At 47.0% G+C, this 20890-nt stretch overlaps 1 protein-coding gene across 9 annotated transcripts in view; it reads left to right on the top strand.

Annotated features, from left to right (window-relative positions):
• The window catches only part of LOC140389710 (uncharacterized), an 83642-nt gene that overhangs the window by 30737 nt on the left and 32015 nt on the right, over positions 1-20890 (top strand). For 3 of the 9 annotated variants that reach the window (XM_072474134.1, XM_072474132.1, XM_072474133.1), the window contains exons 3-7: positions 1217-1396; positions 2808-2984; positions 5796-5915; positions 6077-6259; positions 18459-18614. In XM_072474134.1, coding sequence (XP_072330235.1) covers positions 1217-1396; positions 2808-2984; positions 5796-5915; positions 6077-6259; positions 18459-18614 — 816 coding nt within the window. The remainder of the gene's footprint in view (positions 1-1216; positions 1397-2807; positions 2985-5795; positions 5916-6076; positions 6260-18458; positions 18615-20890) is intronic. The other 6 variants (XM_072474141.1, XM_072474140.1, XM_072474137.1 and 3 more) reach the window with 5 other exon arrangements.

Genomic DNA, 20890 nt, shown 5'->3' with positions numbered 1-20890 from the left:
AAAGTAATGCAACTCCTACAAGGTATTGTTTTGTTGGGCTATTGCCACCCATGGTGTGTACTACTTAGACATCATTAAATCATCTTGCAGAAGTTACCAAGAAGTCTTTATTTTCATTACTGAATTGTGTATATATTTACAATAAAGGGTACAGTTATGGAGAAGACTCCATGCATGTCCTTACATGTTGCTGACTAGTTCTATACTGCTGACCTAGATTCCAGTCAAGTGGCTTTTTCCAGCACCAGTGGGTAGTCCAAGATTAACCCTTAATCTACCGGATACTTCTACTGCATACCCTTCCTTGTCTTTCTCCCTTGGACACAGACTGTCAATAGCTACCTGGGAGGCGATTTTGCGCCTGCGTTAGCCGTCAGCGAGACCGGACACAAAATACCATGAGTTGGGATACGCGATAGTTGCCTTCGATATCTCGTTTCCTGATTTTCTCCACCCCTCACAACTCTCATAATTAGATTCCCACCCAGGAAGGGCGGTGTTGTAGAACACACAGGTTTTACGAGGTAGGGATATTAACAACCCCGTGGATTTGGCAGCATATGAGCTCCCTCTATAAGGAAACGGGGGAATCTTTAACAATGTTCGCTTTGTGTAAGTAGAGTTGGCAAGTAAGATATCTACTGAAGAAGACCCAGAAGGGAACTACTGGATGTGTTCATAATAATAATTCTGAAATAAATGTTGACTTTCGATCAAGTCACTGCAAACTCTATGTCACCCTTACAAAAGGATCTTTAATTAAATACATCTCACTAAATTTTAATACTATCACCGTCATATGATCTCCTGATGGAATATTGAAGCAGCTGCACTGAAAGGATGGGAAAGGGGATCAACTGAGGTGCCAATGTCAGTATTGCCCCCAGGGAGAGAGGGACATTCAGACAGTGCCAGCCCGTGCCAACATGTGCCGAGGCAATGTCGGGGCAGAACCACATGTGAGCCCAATTTGGGTGTTCCCGTTCAGTATTGGGGGGGGGGGGGGGGGGAGAGAGCACCGAGGAATTTGAAGGAGTGGATATTTAAGTGGATATTTTGTAAGCGTGTATGATAGCATTGGATTGAGGACATTATTGTTCAAACACCAGAATGATATGGAGAATTGTTACCAAGTTTGAAGCTTCTACTGAATCAGAAAAGGAAGGACAACACTAATTAAAATGTCTAACACTGATTCTCTGGTTTGTTCAATCAGTGATGTTAAATAATTCAACAAAAACAGGAATAACATCCTCTGAACCATCAGAAACAACACCACAGGCCTTTGCACCATCATTATCTACATCATTACCAACAACTACGCAGAACATCACTCAATCATTGACACCTCGGAATATGACAACGTCAACAACAGCTGGCAATTCAACAAGAACAGGTAGTTGTAAACAACAATTCTTATCCACATCTTTCTTTCTTATCATGTTGAAAGTAATGCAACTCCTGCAAGGTATTGTTTTGTTGGGTTGTTGCTACGCATGGTGTGTACTACTTAGCCACCATTAAACCATCTTGCAGAAGTTACCAAGAAGTCTTTATTAACATTACTGAACTGTGTATATATTTACAATAGAGGGTACAGTTATGGAGAAGTCTCCATGGCATGTCCTTACATCTTGCTAACTAGTTCTATACTTCTGACCTAGGTTCCAGTCAAGTTGTTCTTTACAGCACCAGTGGGTAGTCCAAGGTTAACCCTTAATGTACCGGATACTTCTACTGCACTACTTTCCCAGTTATTCTCCTTGAAAAACACTGACAATAGTTACCTTCGGCAATTTTGCGCCTGAGATAACCTTCAGCAAGACCGGTTTTATGGGCACAAAATATCGTGAGAGTTGGGATACGCGATTCTCGCTGGCAATATCGCGTTTCCCGATTTTCCCCACCCCTCACCGGTGACATAATTCAGTTCCCACCCAGGAAGAGGGGTGTTATAGCCCGCACGGGGTAGGGATAATTAACCACCATGTGGATCTTGCAGCACATGAGCTCCCCGATAAGGAAGCGGGGGATTTTTAACAATGTTCGCTTTGTGGAAATAGATTTGGCCAGTAAGACACCGACTGGAGAAGACCCAGAAGGGAACTACTAGAGCTGTATGTAACAGTAATTGTAAAATATTTTTTTGTTTTCGACCAACTCAGTGTAGACTCATAGAATTTATAGTTCAGAGGAGGCCATTTGGCCCATTGAGTCTGCATGGCCCTTGGAAAGGAAACCCATGCCGACATGGTGAGAAAGTGCAAACTCTGCACAGACAGTGACACAAGCCAGGAATCGAACCTGGGACCCTGGAGCTGTGCTAAGTGTACTGTGCTCCTTACAAAAGACAGGATCTTCATTGAAGTACATCTCACTAAATGTTAATGTTATTAAAGTGCCTCCCTGTCACATCATCCCCCTGACGGAATATTGAAACTGCAGCTCTGTGAGGACAGAAAACCACTGGGTTGCCAAGGTTAGTATTGCTCCCGGGAGAGAAGGACATTCTGGCAGTGCCAGCCTGTGCCAACCTGTGCCAGGAAGCAGTGTCAGGGCAGGCCCACTTGTGAACCCATTTTTGGGATTTCCGTTATGTGCGGTGGGGGAAGAGAGCACCAAGGACTTTGAATGAGTGTATATTTAAGTGGATATTTTGTAAGTGTGCATGGGAGCATTAGTTTGAGGACATTATTGTTGAACCAGCAATATGATATTTAGAATTGTTCTCAAGTACTGAATCAGCAAAGTGTGCACAATGCATAATGCACTGTGTCAAACGCTGATTTTCTGGTTTGTTCAATCAGTGATGTCAAATATTACAACAACAGAAATAACCTCCTCTGAACCATCAGCAACAACACCACAGGCCTTTGCACCATCATTATCTACATCACCACCAACAACTACGCAGAACATCACTCAATCATTGACACCTCCGAAAATGACAATTTCAACAACAGCTGGCAATTCAACAAGAACAGGTAGTCATAAACAACAATTCTTATCCATATCTCTCTAATGGTGTTGAAAGTAATGGAACTCCTGCAAGGTATTGTTTTGTTGGGTTGTTGCTACCCATGGTGTGTACTACTTAGCCATCATTAAACCATCTTGCAGAAGTTACCAAGAAGTCTTTATTAACATTACTGAACTGTGTATATATTTACAATAGAGGGTACAGTTATGGAGAGGTCTCCATGGCATGTCCTAACATCTTGCTAACTAGTTCTATTCTGCTGGCCAAGGTTCCAGTCAAATGGCTCTTTACAGCACCTATGGCTAATCCAATGTTAACACTTAATGTACCAGATCCTTCTACTGCAACACCTTCCTCGTCTTTCTCCCTTGGATAGAGACTGACAATAGTTACCTGGGAGGTGATTTTGCACTGTGTTAGCCGTCAGCATGGGCACAAGATATCGCAAGAGTTGGGAGATGCGGGCGGGATTCTCCCATCCCGCGGCAGAGTGTCCACACCGTCGTAAACGCCATCGCGTTTACGACGGCGTGAACGGGCGGCTACCAGGAGTAATTCTGGCCCATTCAGGGGGCCATCACGGCGCTGGAGTGGTTCACGCCGCTCCAGCTGCCGATCCCGGACGAACTGGGTGCCGCGGGATCCGTGCATGCCCAGTAGCGCCGGCGCCAGTGCGCGCATGCGCGGTGGCCTCCTTCAATGCGCCGGCCCTGACGCAACATGACGCAGGAGTGCAGGGGCTGGCACATAGGAAAAAAGGCGGGGGATAGAGGGGCCGGCCCGCCGATTGGTGGGCTCCGATTGCGGGCCAGGCCGCATCGGAGGCCGCCCCCAGGTTCGGAGCCCCCCCACAGGCCGCCACCCGACCCATACACGGTGAGTTCCCGCCGACTGAGAGCAGGTGTGGATGGCGCCGGCGGGACTCATCGTTTTAACTGCGGCCGCTCGGCCCATCCTGGGCTGAGAATCGGCGGGCAGGCAGCGTAGAGCAGCCCATGGCCTGTGCCGCTCCAAACACACTGGTGCCAATGGCGCCGATTCCCGCTCTGTGGAGATTGGCGTGCCGGCGTCGGGACAGCATGGCCTGATCGCTGGTCGCGGGGATTCTCCGGCCCGGCCCAGGGCTGGGAGAATCCCGCCCGCGGTTTTTGCCGGCGTCACCGTGTTTTCCGATTTTCTCCTCCCCACACCGGTCTCATAGTTAGGTTGTCACCCAGGAAGGGCGGTGTTGTAGCCCGCACAGGTCTTAGGGGTAGGGATGATTAACTACCCTGTGGATCTTGCAGCATACGAGCTCCCTCAGTAGGGAAGCTGGGGATCTTTAACAATGTTCTCTTTGTGTAAATAGAGTCGTCCAGTAAGATACCCACCAGAGACGACCCAGAAGGGAACTACTGGATGTGTACATAATAATAATTGTAAAATAAATGTCTGCTTTCCGTCAAGTCACTGTAAACTCTATGCTCTCCTTACAACAGACGGGATCTTAATTTTTTAATATCTCACTAAATTTTAATATTATCACCGTCATATGATCCCCTGAAGGAATATTGTAACAGCTGCTCTGAAAGGACGGGAAACAGTCAAGGGGATCCAGTGGGGTGCCAATGTCAGTATTGCCCCCAGGGAGAGAGGGACATTCAGGCAGTTCCAGCCTGTGCCAACCTGTGCCGGGGCAATGTCCGGGCAGAACCGCTTGTGAGCACAATTTGGGTGTTCCCGTTATGTGCGTGGGGGGAGAGAGCACTGAGGAGTTTGAAGACGTGTATACTTATGTGAGTATTATGTAAACGTGTATGGCAGCATTGGATTGACAACATTATTGTTGAAACACCAGAATGACATGGAGAATTGCTCTCAAGTTGGAAGCTGTTGGGTTGTTGTTACCCATGGTGTGTATTACTTCGACATCATTAAGCCACCTTGCAGAGGTTACCAATAAGTCTTTATTAACATTACTGTACGGTGTATATATTTACAATAGAGGGTACAGTTATGGGGAACACTCCACAGTATGTCCTTACATGTTGCGAACTAGTTCTATACTGCTGACCTCGGTTCCAGCCAAGTGGTTCTTTACAGCACCAGTGGGTAGGCCACGGTTAACCCTTAATGTAAAAGATATTTCTACTGCACCCCTTTCCCAGACACTCTCCTTGGATAGAGACTGACAATAGATACCAGCGGCGAATTTGCGCCCGAGTTAGCTGTCAACAAGTCCGTAATGTGGGCACAAAATGTCACAAGAGTTGGGATACGTGATTTTCCCCACCCCTCACTGGTGACCTTTCCCTTCAAGCTCCCCTAGGTCGCCACCAACCTTTTCACCTCTGCCTCCAGATCGAAGATCCTGTCGCTCTGGTCCTTCGAGGCTCTATCGAGGTCTTGGATTGTCTTCTCTTACGCCTCCACTTTCTTTCCCAGACCATTGATCGTACGTTGTAGGGAGATTCACCACCACTTTCACTGCTACCTCGATCTCGATTTTATTCGCCACCTTCATGGCGGCCATCTCCTTTTTTGGAAGGTCCTCCATCCGTCTCCTGCTGGGGTGTGGGAGGCTGGTGCTGGTGCTCAGGTCACCGGTCTCCCCTGCTCTTGGGCGGCTGGGGCAACCCCCTCACCTCGTGGGTCCACCGGCTCATCCGCCCGTTGCTTGTGGCCCTTTCCACCATTTCTGTCCTCTCATCGGCACTTCGAGCTTCCATTCACCGGCATCTTCTCCTCCGTTGCTTCTGTTCCTCTGTTAGGGTTGTTTTGTGTTAGTTTTTTTGGGTCAAATTCTTCTAAAAGTGTCTCTTTTGGTTCTGGTTAGGAGGAGAGCCAACTGATGTGCGACCGCTTAGCACATCACTGTCACCGGAAGTTGGTTGTTCCCGTTATGAGTGGTGGAGGGAGAGGTCTTTGAAGAAGTGCATATTTATGAGGATATTTTGTAAGTGTGTGGCAAAATTAGATTGATGCCATTATTGGTGAACACCAATATTATATGTAGAATTGTTCTCAAGTTTGAAGCTTCTATTGAATCAGAAAAGGTAGTACAACGCTTAATGCTCTAAGTAAAGTCTCAAACACTGATTCTCTGGTTTGTTCAAGCTGTCACGTTAAATACTACACCAACAGCAGAAATAACGTCGCCTGAACCATCAACAACTGCACCACAGGCCTCGATACCACCATTATCTACATCATTACCAACAACTAAGCAGAACAACACTCAATTATTGACACCTCGTTATACAAAAACTTCGACTGCAGTTGGGAATTCACCAAATACAGGTAACGGGAATATGAAATGTCATCCATGTACCTCTTTCTTATGGTATTGAAAATTGTGCAACTCATTCAAGGTATAGTTTTGTAGGGTTGTTGCGACCTATATGTGTAATACTTAGACATCATCATAGAATAATCATAAAATCTCTACAGTGCAGAAGGCGGCCATAGTCTATATCGATCTTCTGAAAGAGCATCCAAGCCCACTCCCCCGCCCTTTCTCCATAACCCTGTAACCCCATCTAACCTTTTCACACTAAGGAATAACTTAGCATGGCCAATCCACCTAACCTGCGCATCTTTGGACCATGTGAGGTAATCGGAGCACCTGTCAGAAACCCACGCAGACACGGGGAGAATGTGCAAACTCCACACAGTCACCCGAGGCTGGAATTGAACCCGGGTCTCTGGAGCTGTGAGGCAGCAGTGCTAACTATTTTTAAATACAGCATGAAGGAAGCTATTTTAAGCATAATATCCCTACACATTAAACCACGTTGCACAAGTTACCAAGAAGTCTTTGTTAACATTACTGAACTGTGTAGATATTTACAACAGAGGGTACTGTCATGGAGAAGACCCCATGTCCTGACATTATGCTACCTAGCTCTATACTACTGGCCTAAGTTCCAGATCAGGTTGCAGGTTTACCATCGATATACAGAATCCTCCTACTTCACCTCATTCCAAGTCTTTCCCTTTGTTTATAGACTGACCATAGCTAGTTATTGTTTGTTTTCCGTCTTGTTGTAAAAAGGCTTGTTAACTTAACTTTGTTGATGCAACTTATACAACCCTAACTCTAAACTTCTTTATGAATATTCCAACATCAACAGTATACATTAACAGAGTCCATACTAACCCATGACCCCCCCTTCAAATCTGGAAGTCCTGTCCCCCTATTCAGTTCATCTGCCATTTCTTTGTTCCTATTAATACTTCTCCAGCCACATTTTCCAGTGGTCCAATGTCTATTTTTGCCTCTCTCTTACCTGTTATATATTGAAAAAATCTTTCCCTATCTTCCTTTATATTACTAGCTAGCCTGCGCTTATACTTCATCTTCTCCCCCCTTCTTGCTTTTTTAGTTGTCCTCTGCTTGCTTTTAAAGGCTTCCCAAACCTCTGGTTTCCCACTAACCCTCACCACTTTGTATGCTTTTTCTTCAGCCTTTATGCTGTGCTTGACATCCCTCTTCAGCCATGGATGCCTTGTCCTCCCCTTAGCCTGTTTCCTCTGCCCTGGGCTGAATTTCTTTTGTGCCTTCCTAATAATCCCCAAAAGCTCCTGCCATTGCTGTTCCACTGTCTTCCCTGCTAGGCTCCTTTTCCAATCCAGCTCCTCCCTCATGTTTTTGAAGTTACCCTTATTTAATTTATTACCGTTATATCTGATTGCAGCTTCTCCCTCTCAAACTGCAGGGTAAATTCTATCATATTGTGGTCACTGCTCCCTAAGGGTTCCTTCACCTTAAGTTCCCAAATCAAGTCTGCCTCATTACACATCACCAAATCCAGAATTGCCTGTTCCCTTGTAGGCTCTGTCACAAGCTGCTCCAAAAAACCATCTCTTAGACATTCCACAATTTCCATTTCTTGGGATCCACTACCAACCTGATTTTCCCAGTCCACCTGCACATTGAAGTCCCCCATGATTATTGTAATTTTGTCTTTTTTACATGCCTTTTCTATCTCCTGATTTATTTTCTGCCCCACATCCTGACTACTGCTAGGGGGCCTGGACATAACTCCCATCAGGGTCTTTTTACCTTTCTGATTCCTCAACTCCACCCACAAAGTTTCTATGCCTTCTGATCCAATATCGCTCCTTGCTATCGATTTAACTTCATTCCTTACGAACAATGCAACCCCATCTACTTTGCCCACCTTCCTGTCCTTTCGACAGGGCATATATTCTTGGATATTTAGATCCCAGCCCTGATCCCCTTGCAGCCATGTCTCTGTGATGCCCACAACATCATATCGGCCAATTTCAATGTGCGCAACAAGCTCATTTACTTTGTTCCGTATACTGCATGCATTTAGGTACAACACCCTCAATCCTGCATTGACCGCCTCCCTTTTCACACTCTCCTCGGTCACCGTACCCTGTACTGTGGCCCTTTTTGATTTTTGATTATGGTTTCTCTGCCTTACACTTTCCTCCTTACTGCTTTTTGTTTTTGGCCCCGTTTTACTTCCCTCCGACTTCCTGCATCGGTTCCCATCCCTCTGCCACAATAGTTTAAAACCTCCCCAACGGCAATAGCAAACATCAACCCCCCCCTTAGGACATTGATTACAGCCCTGCCCATCCCCCCAGAATGTTCTGCAGCCTCTCTGAGACATCCTTGATCCTTGCACCAGGGAGGCAACATACCATCCTGGAGACTCGATTGCGTCCACAGAACCGCCTGACTATTCTTCTTATGATTGAGTCCCTTAACACTGTAGCCCTGCCATTCTTTTTCCTGCCCTCCTGCGCAGTATAGCCAGCCATGGTGCCATGAACCTGGCTGCTGCTGCCTTCCCCTGGTGAGCCAACTCCCTCAACTATCCAAAACGGTATATCTGTTTTTCAGGGAGATGACCGCAGGGGACACCTGCACTGCCTTCCTCCTCTTGCTGTCTTTTGGCCACCCATTTTTTATCTCCCTCAGTAATTTTCACCTGCGGTGTGGCCAACTCGCTAAACGTGCTATCCACGATGTCCTCAGCATCGCGGATGCTCCAAAGTGAGTCCATCCGCAGCTCCAGAGCCGTGAAACGGTCTTACAGGAGCTGCAGCTGGCCACACATCTTGCACGCGAAGGAGCCAGGGTCAGTGGACATGTCCCTGAGCTCCCACATCACACACGAGGAGCATGACATGGGTCTGGGATCTCCTGCCATGTCTGAAACCTTAGGTTGACTTATACAAATACAATGCCAAAAAAAAATGATAAACAAACAAGAAATAGACAATAAAAATAAAAACTACTTACCAGTCACCACTACTTACCAGCAAGTCCTTTCTTGGCCAATCTAATCACAGTCCTCCTGTGACGTCCCTCTTTAGTTTCTCCCCAGTCTAACCCTCAGATTCACCATTCACCCGCTTACCTCCCCAAGATGCTGTCTGTCCAACCGCTCATCTCCGCTCCACTCCTAAACAGTATTAACTCGAACTTGCTACCCTCAAGTAACTGTGAGAAGAAAACAGAAAAAAACCTCTTACCTTATAAAATGTAGCTGGGAATCTACTCCTGTGAGCCCAGGAATGAAGGGGTTAAGGACACGAAGACACCTGATTTACTGTGAGCCAATCAGGAGCCGCTCTCTCTTTAGAAAGTGTGACGTCAGATAGGATGCTTTCTATGGTGCGTCTGTAGGGTTCTGCATCTTGGTGTGGGGCCTTAGACAGGTGACATTAGCAATGGGTAATCCTCAGCAGATAACCCTTACTGCCCAACACCCAACCCCTCACCCGAGGGAATGCCTTGAAGGTGGCGGGAACCGATGAGTGCACCTGGAAGTACGAGTCGTGCACGCTGCCCGGGTATTGGGCAGATGTTTATTGAGTGCAGCTGGTACCAACTGCACAGTCAGCGAGTGGAACCCTGTAGAGGGATATATGTCCCATCTATCACCGCCTGGAACTGGGGCATTCTAGTGATGGCAGGGAATTCTGCTGCCCCTGCATCCTGGTGGGCTTGGTCCAGTTTGGATATGATATAATCCGTTATCCGGGAAGATAATGCATCCATGACAGCGCGAATGCACCTGTGAACGGACGTCTGCGATATACCAGACAGGTCCCGCTTACCACCTGAAAAGACCTGAAGGCATAGAAATGAAGGGTGACCATCATGGACTCCTCCATGCCGCACGGTGCCAGGTGTGACATCACCTGGCACAGATGACACATGGTCTCCCTGGATAAGTGGAGTCTCTGGCTGGATAAGCAGTCTGGCAGGTCTTCGAATGACAGGCGCAGACAATAGAAACGTGGTCTCATGTGGCGCCTCCTTCACACCTCTTCCTCCTCGGGATGGTCACATTCCCTGGCTGAATGGCTGGTCCTGCTCTCCTGGGGAAGGTCCCTCCTGTGGAGGGTCTTCCCCGAGCAGGCCCTGTGCCTCCGTCCATCCGTGACAGTAGCTGCGGCCAGGTAGACGGCGGACATTGCTGGCTGAATTCTAATATCTGTCATTTGCAGGGAGGGAAAAGAGCAGATATGTTTGCAAGGTGAGCGTTCCCGTGGCCATCCATATCCAACAGGCTACATGGTGACGCCGAGTCACACTTCAGCTCTGTCCTCCACATGCCCCCTCCCAAATCCACCTCCACCCCTCAGCCATTCTTCCTGACCTGTTGCCTTCCACACTGCACCTCTGTCCCTGTCCCTGAGTGGCCCAGGGAAGCCGCTATCCTCACTACCCGTCCCTGGAAACAGGGGTACTGGCGACTGCTGCAATCAGTGGCCGCGATGGCCTCTGTGACCCCTGTCGTTTCTCTCCTCTGGGGTTTACTGTGGGACGTTTCCCCTTTAAATTGGATTTGGGACGTTTCCCCTTTCAATTGGTGCGGCCTGGGGCCTCTGACGTCATGACGCGCGTGACGTAGCACGTCGGAAGCGATTGCGCATGCGCAAATCGCTGTTCCTTTACCGATGGCCGTTTTCTTGATTGCGCATGCATGGCGTCTCGCGCATGCGCAAGCGAACTTTCCGGTTCTGCGCACTTCTCGCTCAACTGCGCTAGTGTAGTCCCTTTAGCAAGAAGGCCGCCGACCTCGACCCAAATCGCTCTCTGGTCGAGGATTTCGGCCTCGATGTGAGTACTGGCGCTTCTCTTACCATTCCTTGCCGATTGGAGTGAGTTTTCCTCAGTATTTGGCGAATTTGTCCAGGACTGCCTGGAAGTCGCACCTGTTTTGCCCCTTGGAGAACTTGAATTTTTAAAAGATTTCTTCTGCTCTGGCACCGGCGATGGGGAGGAGAAACTCTATTTTTTCATCATCGGCCAGGTCTTTAAGTTCGGCTGCCACCAGGAAGAGTTCAAACGTTTGCCGGAATCGCTGCCAGTTTTCTCGGAGATCGCCGTGGCACTGGAGCGGCTGTGGAACCCGGAGCTCGTACATCTTGCCTGGGTATTGCTGGTTGTCACTGTACGCTGAGGTATGGCTATCTGGATTTAAGCAGTTCACTCGTGGTACCATGTTTTGTTATGTTTCCTTTGTAACATAAGCGGCTTCCTTGTGTTGCATTTGTCAAGGAAGGTCGAGACGTGTAAATAACTTCAACTCATTTATTTACACTATGTACACTTTTATAACTTGAGTTCGACACTACTGCTAATCCTATTGTAGCTACCTAACTGACTAACCAGCTGCTGTCTTCCACGTGGTGGGTGTGATAATGAATCAACCCTGTGCCTCTCCTCACTGACTGTCTCCACTGGCCGAAGGGGGCTGATCATGTGTGTGGTGTCCTTTATGTATGGGTTGGTGTAATGCCCCCCTGTGGTAGTGTCACCTCCTTGTGTATCGTGAATGTCCATTGGTCGCCTCCCATCTAACTTATCTATTGGTTGAGTGTGTGTGTGTGATGTTTCTGGTGCTCCCTCTAGTGTCTGTCTAGCTTACATGTATTTACAGTGATGCACATCACCACACCTGGGAGGTTGTCAAAGGCCTTGGTGCATGTATCCTTTGTCTGGGGTGAGCTCTGCTATTCCCTGCTTCCCCTGCAGTGGGGCAGCACTTCTGATGAGTGAACTGAGGAGTGGCAGCACCTGGTGTGCCACTGGTTGAGCTTGCCCACACTCATCCCACTGAAGGGTCAGCTGGATCTGAAGGTTTCCATTGGGGGTGGCCTGGGTGGTGTCTCAAATGACCAGAGACAAGACACAGCGAGCAGTGAGCAGCCAGGGGCCTGTAACTTGTACCAAATGGGTACATTTAAAACAAATACTGCAGCAATGGTGGTCTGAGCCGGGCCTCTCCGATCTGAGGAGGACACCCCGCATCCACGGAGCTGTTACCAAGTTGCTACCTGCCACTTCCCCTGGCTCTGGAAGCCAACCGCAGAAAGTTGTACAATTTTTAACAGTTTTTAAAACTTTGCTTACCTTCTCTCTCTCTCTCTGCCTTAGCAGCCATGCTGTCCAGTCCCCACTTGTAAAGACCTGTAGTAAACCGCGTCTGGGTGACTTCCGCCTGAGAGGGGAGGAGAATGGTGGCGGCTTGGAGCATACCAGGACCAGTCCGCTAATGAAATATAAATGAATTTAAGTGCCGGCTTTGCTTGCCGCCGCCAGTGAGAGGCACAAACCTCGTTATCGCCACCTGCGAGGGACTGGAGCATGGCGTTTGGTTCGGCCGTGATTTTGGCCGGATTTGGGCGAACGATTCTCCGCCCGATCGCAATTCACATTTACGGCATCAAGGGGCGGAGAATTTAGCCTATAATTTAATAATAATAATAATAATCTTTATTGTCACAAGTAGGCTCACATTAACACTGCAATGAAGTTACTGTGAAAATCCCCTCGGCGCTTTAGGGTACACAGAGGGAGAATTCAGAATGTCCAAATTACCTAACAGCACGTCTTTCGGGACTTGTGGGAGGAAACCGGAGCACCCGGAGGAAACCCATGCAGACACGGGGAGAATGTGCAGACTCCACACAGACAGTGACCCAAGCCGGGAATCGAACCTGGGACCCTAGAGCTGTGAAGCAACAGTGCTACCCACTGTGCTACCGTTTTAAACTGGTCATTTTGACTATTCACTGGTATTCTACCAGTGAAGTTGATTATTTTTAATCTCATGAACTAAATATTAATGATGGCCAGGATTTTCTTGTCGGATCAGTCAGAGGGGTCGGGTCGGGGTTGGGGAGGCACGGGTGGGGAATCCCATCCGGCTGGGGCAGCGGGAGGTAAAGAATACTATGATTGGTCGGGTGCATTGTTAGGGAGGGTGGTGTGAGGGGTGTACCATATGAGGCTTGGTGTGAGTTTTTAAAATGGTTACTCTGAAGTTAGAAGTACTTTTTTTCCTTCTAACTCTTTCAGGGTAGCTATGAGTAAAACTGGCAGAACTAACCGAAGTTAGAGATTTAAATCGTTTTGTCGAATGGTTCCCAGACCAGGAGAAGTCAGCCCTTCTGGATAGTTGCTGGGTAAACCCACACATGGGAACTTCCCACAGCGTTTCTTTGTGGTACTCCCAAATGCAATGCTGGAGAACCAGGAAGTTACGGCCTATGTAGTGAGCTAACTTGCGTCTCTTTATATATCAATGAATGAGGCATCAATCCGTTGACCTGTTAATAAATCTGCAACAATATAATCTGAGATTCTACTTGGGTTTAAAAATAGACAAATCCCCAGTACTGGATGAATTACATCCCAGGCTGCTGTGGGAGGTGAGGCAGGGAATTGCAGGGGCTCTGACACAGGTTTTTAATTCCTCTCTGGCCACGGGGGAAGTGCCAGAGGACTGGGGAACAACTAATGTCATTCCCCTTTTCAAGAAAGGTGGTGTAACAATATGGATACTGTATGGGAGATGAAGGGTTAACAATTTCATGTAAATACATCTAACCACCAGATGATGCTCAAGAGCAGTCACATAGATTACGTGCCAACCCTCGATTCAGGTATAAGGGGGGCGATTCTCCCAGCCCCGCGCCAGGCCCGGGAATCGCCGCAACCGCACCACGACGCCCCGACGCCGGCGCGTGATTCTCCGAGGTGCGGAGAATTGGTGCCATTTGCGCCGGCGCGTTTGGCGCTGCGCTGGCCGCGGGCAGATGGAATCGGCGGGGCTGCCGATTATCCGGCCCAGATGGCCGGGCGGCCGTGCCGATAGGACAGAGTCCCGCCAGCGCCGTTCAACCCTGGTCGCTGCCGGCGGGAACTCTGGGGGAACGGTCGGGGGCGGCCTATGGGGGATAGGGGGGGATGGGAGGGGCCTCCGATGGGGTCTGGCCCGCGATCGGGACCCACCGATCAGCGGGCCGGCCTCTCGCCCTCCCGGGCCTACTTTCTGGCACGGCCAGCCCCTGAACACCGACACCATGTTGGTTGGGGCCGGGCGCAAAAGAAGTCACCCACGCAGGCGCAGGTTGGCGTGGCCACTGCGCATGCGCGGGCTGGCACGGTGCCCATTTGGCACTGCGTAAGGAGGCTGGAGCGGCGTGAACTGCTCCAGCGCCGTGCTGGCCCCTATGGGGGCCAGAATCGTACGTAACCAGGCCCGGTTCGCGCCGTCGTGAAACGCAGCGGCGTTCGCGACGGTGCAAACTTTTGGGCCCAATATTGGAGAATCGCCTCCAAGGTGTTTAGGTGTGAGAGAGAGTAGTTGTATATTGTGGAGTTCTGTAGATATAGTTATGTCATAGTTTAGTTTAGCAACCTTTTTACTTTGGGATACGTTTGAATCTAGTCAAAAGTAGTGTTAATAAATCAGCTTTGTTAATTAACATCGCTTGACACTACTTTTGACTTGTATAAATTGGGTATTCTAAATTTGTTGAACACTACACATCCATCCTTACAAAGAAAACAGAGACCATCACATGTGGTATATCTAAACCAGGGAATTACAGACCGGTGAGTCTAACGTCAGCGGCATACACAAGGATCAGTGTTTGATCCCTGTTAGGGGCCAGGGTTTAGAAAACTCCAGAATATAATCATGGAGTTCACCTGACCTACAACTATTTATTAATTTCAGTTACGGAGAGCACAAGGGCCTACCTTTCAAATGTTATTCCACAGAGGCCTTAAGCAGTTTTAATCAAAAATAAAGTTTATTCTACGAATTTAGTTAACATGTTTATAAACACACACTGAAGGTATTTTAATCAACTACAAACATAAATATCCCACACAGCTACAGTACACTATGTATAACCCTTAATAAATCCCCCTTTTAAACTGTTCCAATTTAGTAACAAGATCCCATGAGCTAGAAAACTCTTTTTAAAGGTGTGGCCCAGCACACAGCACTGAAGACCTGGTTTAGATGCTCTTGTGTCCTTTACAAACAGCAGGTTTGAATTTCTTCCAGAAAACAATTATTTCTTTTCAAGTTATCAAGTAATCTGGAAACAGCTTTTAAAATGCAGACAGAGAGAGAGACAGGCCAAGACTTCTTTGTCTCAATCCAGCAGCCAAATGTGAAAATGAAAGCAAAGCTCAGAGTCACACAACAGCTCCCAGCTCAAAAACAAAAGTAAAACCCAGTGCCACAGCCCAGCTCCACCCACACAATGACATCACTGAAGCCATGTGATAAGACAAAACATTTCTTAAAGGGACACTCCCATGACAGTCACTTATTGTTTGTTATATATATTAATGATATAGACGAGAACGTGGGGGAATGATAAGTAAGTTTGCAGACAACATCAAGATTGGTAGGGTGGTTAACAGTGAAGAAGAGTGGTGGCACTGTGGCACAGTGGTTAGCACTGCTGCCTCAGGTGCTGAGGACCCGGGTTCAATCCCGGTCCCAGGTCACTGTCCATGTGGAGTTTGCACATTCTCCCATTCTCTTGCACATGTCTGCGTGGCTCTCACCCCCACTAACCCCCAAAAAAGACGTGAAGCATAAGTAGATTGGGCACGCTAAATTGCCCCTCAATTGGAAAAAAAGATTTGGGTATTCTAAATTTTTAAAAGCAGTGAAAAAGAGGGTCATAGGTTACAGGAAGATACAGATGGGTTGGCCAAATGGGCAGAGCAGTGGTAGATGCATTTCACCTTGATAAGTGCAAGGTGATGGACTTTGGAAGAAGTAAGAGGACAAGGAAGTATGTGATGAATGGCAGGACACTAGGAAGCTCAGAGGAACAGATGGATCTTGGGGTATTTGTTCACAAATCCCTGAAGGCAGCAGAGCAGGTGAATAGGGTAGGTTAAAAGACATTCATAAGTTCATAAGATATGGAATCAGAATTTGGCCCTTCGGCCCATCGAGTCTGTTCGCCATTCTATCATGGCTGATATGTTCCTTATCTGCTACCTACAATTCTACGGACCAAGAGCTGGATTGCAAAAGCAGAGAGCCTAAACAGCTTCAATGTGAACATAGTTAATCCCATACTGGCCTCAACTCCACCATCCTGCCAGTTCTCCATAACTCTTCAACCCATTACCAATTTAAAATCTGTCAAACTCCTCTTTAAATTTACTCACTGTCCCTGCATCCACCGCACTCTGGGGTAGCAAATTCCACAGATTCACAACCCTTTGGGAGAAGTAGTTTTTCCTCAAATCAGTTTTAAATTTGCTACCTTTTATTCTAAGATTATGACCTCTCATTTTAGAATGCCCCACATTAGGAAGTATCAGCTCCATGTCTAATTTATCCATTACTTTTAGCATCTTGTACACCTCAATTAGATCTCCCCTCATTCTTCTAAACTCTAGAGAGTATAGGCCAAAACTGTTCAATCTCTCCTCATACAACAAATCCCTCATCTCTGGAGTCAATCTAGTGAACCTCCTCTGAACTGCCTTCAAAGCCACGACATCTTTCCTCAAATAAGGGGACCAAAACTGTGCACAATACTCCAGGTGCAGTCGTACCAATGCCTTGTTTAGTTGCAACAAAACTTCTTTACCTTTATACTTAATTCCTTTTGCTATAAATGCCAACATTCCATTTGCTTTCTTTATTATCTGCTGCACCTGCATGCTTGTTTTCTGTGACTCATGCAAGAGGACACCCAGATCCTTCTGCATTGGAGCACCCCAAAGTCTCTCCCCATTTAGATATTAAGTTGCCTTTCCATATTTTCGATCAAAATGCATGACTTCACACTTATCCATGTTAAACTCCATTTGCCACATTTTGGCCCACTCTCCTAGCCTATCTATATCCATTTGTAAGGTTATTATTTCCTCATTGCAGCTTACTGTCCCACCTATTTTTGTGTTATCTGTGAATTTGGCTATAGAATCTTCTATCCCTGTGTCCTAGTCGTTAATATAGATTGTAAATAGCTGGGGCCCAAGTACCGAACGCTGTGGCACCCCACTAGTTACATCTTGCCGTCCAGAAAAAGACCCATTTATCCCGACTTTCTGTCTCCTGTCTGTCAGTCTTCTATCCAAGCTAAGACATTATCCATAATCCCATGTGATCTCATCTTGTGAATTAACCTTCCGTGCGGCACCTTGTCAAACGCCTTCCGGTAGTCCAGATATACTACATCTATAGGATCCCCATTATCCACTTTGCTTGTTACTTCTTCGAAAAACTCAAGCAAATTAGTCAAACATGATTTGCCCTTCAGAAAACCATGCTGACTCTGATGGATAGCGCTTTGGCTTTCCAAATGTCCTGATATTAAGTCCTTGATAATTGATTCTAACAACTTTCCAACAACAGACGTTAAACTAACTGGTCTGTAATTTCCCACATTCTGCCTCACTCCCTTCTCGAATAAGGGCATTACGTTAGCATTTTTCCAATCCACTGGAACCTTTTCAATGTCCATGGAATTTTGAAATATCATAACCAATGGATCCACTATCTCTGCTGCCACTTCCTTTAACACCCTAGGATGTAGGCCATCAAGCTCTGGGAACCTGTCTGCCCTCAATCCTAAGTGTTTGTTGAGTACCGTTTCCCTATTGATGCGGATTGTTCCAAGTTCCACCCTTTCTATTACCTCCGAATTGCCCGTTCCTATAGGAATGGTACTAGTTTCCTCGATCGTGAAAACTGAAGCAAAGTATTGATTTAGCATCTCTGCCATTTCGGTGTTCCCCACTATTTTTCTATCATAAATTTAGAATACCCAATTCATTTTTTCCAATTAAAGAGCAATTTAGCATAGCCAATCCACCTAGCCTGCACATCGTTTTTTGGGTTGTGGGGGCGAAATCCACGCAAACATGGGGAGAATGTGCAAACTCCACACGGACAGTGACCCAGAGCCGGGATCGAACCTGGGACCTCGGCGCCATGAGACTGCAGGGCTAACCCACTGCGCCATCGTGCTGCCCTAGTGTTCTCTTTCCTTTCATGTATCTGTAGAAGCTCTGCTATCCTTTCTGTGCTGGATTTATTTTGTAAGTTACTGGAGCTCTTTTTATTATTTTTTGTTTGAAAGTATCCCAATCTTCCATCCTGCCACTGGTCTTTGCAATATGATATAGCTTAGTTTTTGTCTTTATAATGTCCTTAACCTCCTTGTTTAGCCATGGAGGTTTTTATCCCCCTCCCCCCAGATATCGATGAATGTGCAACCAACACATCAACCTGTCAACAAATCTGCATGAATACCATTGGGAGCTTCAGATGTAGTTGCCATCCTGGTTTCAGCATCAATGTGATGAACACTTCTCTTTGTGATGGTAGGAACATTTTGTACAGATACTCTGCAATTGATAATTTAGGAATTACATTCTATCTTGCAATTCTCATTGTCCTCACATCCTAGATAGCAGTAAACAAATTTCTCACCCTGAACAATTTATTCAAAAAAATCTTTGTAATGGCATTTTCAAAAATTATAAACAATTATGTACATTGCTGGCCGTGTTCATTCACTGTACAATATAGAAAGGTTTGGATTTTCCTTCCCTTAGGTTCTCCTATATACAGTCTGCCGCCATCTGGCTTGGCGTGTAGCCCCTCCTGGACCCCCCCCCCCCCCCCCCACCAGCCCACGCCTCCCTGCCCTCCTCCAACCCACCCCGCTTGCTTCCCCCATGGTTGGGAACCTCCCCCACCTTCCTTCCACTCTTTCTTTTCTTCCCCTGTCGGCTTTGGCCGTGTTTACCCTGCGCCTGGAGGGAGGGGGGGGGAGGGCATTGCCCCCTCCATCCCGTGTTGTTCCTTTTATGTCTCTCCAGCCCTCTCTCACCCCCTCCCCCAGGTTGTGCTTTCTTATGGTTCCCCCTTGTCTTTCTTTTCTTTTTCCTCTCCCTTTTCTTTCTAACTTTCCCGTTTCCCTCTCTATTCATTGTTGCTGGCCTCGAACAGGTTCTGAAACAGGCCGCCAAACTGCCCCCATATGTTTGGGAAGCCTTCCTCCGACCCTCGGATGGCATATTTAATCTTCTCCAAGTGGAGAAATTCCATGACGTCAGCAAGCCAGTCACATTTATCCTCCACATTTATCCTCCACCTTCGGGAAGAACCATCTCATTCGGGTTCTGGTTAGGTGCGCTCTGTGCACCACTTTGAACTGCATGAGACTGAGCCTTGCGCAGGAGGAGATGGAGTTTGCCCTGCTCAGTGCTTCGCTCCAGAGTCCCCACCCCACTTCTGTCCCCAGTTTGTCCTCCCATTTCCGTCTAGTCTCGTTCAGTGCTGTTCGGGCATGTCCAGTAGCTGTTCATCCATTTTCCCACAGAGTCCCCTTCTTTACTGTCTGTATTTATCAGGTCCTCTAATAGTGTAATCTCCGGTGTCTTTGCGGAGGAAGTGCTTTATTTACAGGTGTTTCATTTCCTGTCCTGTCGGCTGTTCCAATTCCTCTGTCAGTTTGTCCAGTGTCGCCAGTCTATGCTCTCCGTAAAAGTCCCTAACTGTCAGTGTGCCCCCATCCAGTCTCCATTTCCTAAAGGTGGTTCTAGCATGGCTAGGGGGAATTTGTGCTTGCCGCAGATGGGGGCCATAGGGGACATCCCAGTCAGCCCGAAGTGCTGTCTTAATTGGGCCCACGTTTTCAGCGTAGCCGCTACCTGTGGGTTTGATGTATATTTTGCCGAAGCGGATGGAAGTGCTACCAAGTGAAACCAAGGCCCGGAGGGTCGTCCACTTGCAGGAGTCACCCTGAACAACTGAACAATCAGAAATTCATTACAATTTTCTATGCCCCTATATACACAATAGGGATATTGTGATTGCAGAATAAGACAAATTATTGCAGCATATGAATAAGTGACTATGAAATTTCAAGAATATCTCAAAGTATCTAATGAAATATTTGTGCTTTCGAGTTCTGGACTCATCGTGACTCAACCGTCCTGTCTTTTAAAATAAATCAGGGCGGGTACATTGTAGCTTGGTGAGGGCAGAAGATGAAAGTCTTGACCAATAAAATTCATAGATTTAAGTAAAGGTTTATAATACCAATTTTTATATCTTGAAGAAAAACACCAATATTAATGCTGTTGATAAATAAAGAGGAATATAAAACATTAAGCTTTCAACAAATATGCACCAATAAAATTGAAGGTTACACATGCAGTTTTCATCCTGGATTTGACATCTGCATCTACTCCCATTCATTGTGATGACAGGAAATCTTCAAAGATACATGTTGTCTGCAATTTTTAAAAATTTGTTCATGGGATGTGGGTGTCGCAGGCTGTGCCAGCATTTATTGCCCACCTCTAATTGCCCTTGAGGGGACAATTAAGAGTCAACTACATTGTTGTGGGTTTGGAGTCAGATGTAGGCCAGACAGGGAAAGACGGCAGATTTCCTTCCCGAAATGGGGTTTAGTGATCCAGATGGATTTCTATGACAATCGACAATGGTTTCATGGTCATCATTAGACTTTTAATTTCAGATATTTTATTGAGCTTAAATTCCATCACCTACCGTGGTGGGATTTGAACCCGTGTCCCCAGATCATTATGCTGGGTCTCTGGATTACTAGTCCAGTGTCAATACCATT

Source organism: Scyliorhinus torazame, chromosome 14 (genome assembly GCF_047496885.1).
Source record: "Scyliorhinus torazame isolate Kashiwa2021f chromosome 14, sScyTor2.1, whole genome shotgun sequence".
In the NCBI taxonomy this organism is placed as follows: Eukaryota; Metazoa; Chordata; class Chondrichthyes; order Carcharhiniformes; family Scyliorhinidae; genus Scyliorhinus; species Scyliorhinus torazame.
Note: the sequence above shows the minus strand (reverse complement) of the source record. Positions and strands in the feature narration are given on the sequence as shown.